Source organism: Emys orbicularis, chromosome 1 (assembly GCF_028017835.1).
Source record: "Emys orbicularis isolate rEmyOrb1 chromosome 1, rEmyOrb1.hap1, whole genome shotgun sequence".
NCBI lineage: Eukaryota > Metazoa > Chordata > Testudines > Emydidae > Emys > Emys orbicularis.
The window spans coordinates 367,197,954-367,200,925 of NC_088683.1; the positions used below are offsets into that span (position 1 = coordinate 367,197,954).

Genomic DNA, 2,972 nt, shown 5'->3' on the forward strand with positions numbered 1-2,972 from the left:
GGATTTACAGGAAGGCCTGTGACATGGTGTGTGGGGTTGAGGGCTGGTGGGTGACAATGAAAGAGGATGGATGATGGTCAAAGAGAGGTAATTTAGCAACAGAGAGTGCAGTGCTTGGTGATGGAGTGATAAGACATTAGATGAGAGGAATTTATCAGACTGTGAACTTCCAAAGTGCTGAGCTCAGCCAAACTGCGACAGAGCACCCTGGATTAATGAGGAGGCATCCTTTCACCCTCTTGTCACACAGGTTGAAAGTCAGTGACCTCCAATGATCAACTTCTGCAAGTGTATTTGCCCACTTTATCACGCAGCTCTTGGGTTTTGACCCCGTAAATGATGGGGTTGAGCACAGGAGGAATGAGGTAATAGAGGACATTCAAGATGATGCGAACAAGGGGAGTGATGCCCCCACTGAACCGGATTGTCAGGGTGGTGAAGAGGACGGGAGTATAAAACATCAGCATCACACAGATGTGGGCTGTGCAGGTGTTGAGGGCTTTCTGGTGGGCTCTCTTGGAGGAGATTCTGAGGACAGCCCTTATGATGAGACCATAGGACAGAGCAATGAGCATCAGGTCTGACCCCATGAGTACATATGGTACCACAAAGCTGTACATCCTGTTGAATGTGATATCCCCACATGATATCATTGCCAAAAGCATGTGCTCGCAGTGCGTGTGGGGGATAATGTGGTTGTCACAGAATGGCAGCCTGCTCAGGGTCAGGGGCAGGGGCAGCATGAAGAGAACAGCTCTTACCAAACCCGCAAGCCCTAGCATAGCTATTCGTTCATTGGTGAGGATGGTGGTGTATCTCAGAGGATTACATATGGCAACATAGCGATCAAAGGCCATTATCATGAGAACAGCAGACTGCACAAAAGAAACTGAGTGAAGGAAGAAAATCTGGGTCAGGCAACCACGCACAGTAATGCCTTTCAAATTGAACCAAAATATACACAGTGCCTTTGGCACAACTGTGCTAGACTTGGTGATGTCTGTGAGCGCCAGCATGCAGATCAGCAGGTACATCGGCTTGTGCAGGGTCTCCTCTTTGCTTACAAGAAACAGAACCATGAAATTTCCTAACAGGCTGCTAATGTAGGAGGTACAGAAAGGGATGGAAATCCAGACGTGGGCATCTTCCATGCCAGGGACGCCCATTAGGATGAAGATTGACGGGTCAGAGTGGGTGAGGTTCAAAGCTGCCATGAAGTCATCAATGCGTCGATCAGGCTTAGAAATGCTCAATGTACCTGTGAAGGGAGAGGAGCACAGTGAGAGGGATTACAATAGTTTATACAATAATTAGTAGGGTAAATCTTTTATAGTTATTACCAATCTAGAAACGGGGGTGAGCAGTGAGGTGACAACATTTGCAGATGGAACCAGATTATTTAGGTCATAGTCAAGTACAGAGAAGTTCTCAGAGGGAGCTAACCAAGCCATGTGAATGTGCAGCTTGTTGGCAGATGAACTTTGATGGCAATAATTGCCTCGTGTATGCCCATTGGAGGGAAAAACTTGAATTCCTCAAACACCTTACAAGGTTCTAATTTAACTGTATGCCCTCAGGACAGGGATCTGGGTGTCATGGTACACAGCTCTGTGAAACCCTCCTCACCTTGCAAGCACAGACAGAAACTAAGTAAAATATTGGGATCCAGTAGGAGTGGGATGGGGAATCATACAGAAAATACAGTGTCATGAGATCAGTCAGTCAATGTTTCACCCTCCTCTGGACTCCTCTGTGTAGTACTGGGCACCCTTTTCGCATAGAATATTGGAGACATAGAGGGTTTCAGGCACGGAGAACAAGAATGATCAAGGGCCCGGGGAAACACTCATATGGAGAGAGGTTGAAAAGACTGGGATTATTACCTTACAAAGGAGATGAAGAAGAGGGGACATGAGAAAAGTCTATAAAATACTGATTGGTAGAGAGTAGAATCATAGAATCATAGAATACCAGGGTTGGAAGGGATCACAGGAGGTCATCTAGTCCAACCTCCTGCTAAAAGCAGGACCAATCCCCAGACAGAGAATGTGATCTCCCGTTTCATTACACAATATTAATAGGACATTGGATTAAACTGAAACATGGCAAATTCAAAACAGATAAAAATGAATGCTTTCTTCACTCAATCCCTAATTAGGCTGAGGAACTCGTTGCCACAAGAGGTAGTTGAGGCCATTAGCTAAGCAAGAATCAGGAAGGGTTTGGACTTTCAGATGGACAGTGAGACTATCCAGTTACAATAGTTACGGCTAAATACATATTTTGGAAAGCCTATATGCCAATGTGATTCAGGGCACAAGCCAGTCTCTAGCTTTTAGGCATTAGGGTGAGACCCTCCTGATGGTCAAGTCACCTCCCCCATCCATCTACTGCTTGGTTTTTTATACATTCTTCTGCAACACCTGTGGCTGTCACTGTCACAGAGAGGACACTGGACTAGATAGACCATAGGTCTGATCCACGATGCAGTTCCTATATTGGAAAGGAGCCAAGTTTTCCCCATGGAAACAGACATTATCATAGAATCATAGACTATTAGGGTTGGAAGAGACCTCAGGAGGTCATCTAGTCCAATCCCCTGCTCAAGCAGGACCAACACCTACTAAATCATCCCAGCCAAGGCTTTGTCAAGCCGGGCCTTAAAAACCTCTAAGTATGGGGATTCCACCACCTCCCTAGGTAACCCATTCCAGTGCTTCGCCACCCTCCTAGGGAAATAGCATTTCCTAATATCCAACCTAGACCTCCCCTACTGCAACCTGAGACCATTGCTTCTTGTTCTATCATCTGCCACCACTGAGAACAGCCTAGCTCCATCGTCTTTGGAACCCCCCTTCAGGTAGTTAAAGGCTACTATCAAATCCCTCCTTACTCTTCTTTTCTGCAGACTAAATAACCCCAGTTCCCTCAGCCTCTCCTCGTAAGACATGTGCCTTTGCCCCCCAATCATT

The 2,972-nt window shown here is 46.2% G+C and overlaps 1 protein-coding gene across 1 annotated transcript; it reads right to left on the reverse strand.

Annotated features, from left to right (window-relative positions):
• Nucleotides 1-275: 275 nt before the first annotated feature.
• LOC135873566 (olfactory receptor 52N4-like) lies at nt 276-1,214 on the reverse strand. The gene has a single exon (XM_065398178.1). It carries the CDS (start codon nt 1,212-1,214, stop codon nt 276-278), a length of 939 nt encoding a protein of 312 aa, XP_065254250.1.
• Between the last annotated feature and the right edge of the window lie 1,758 nt (nt 1,215-2,972).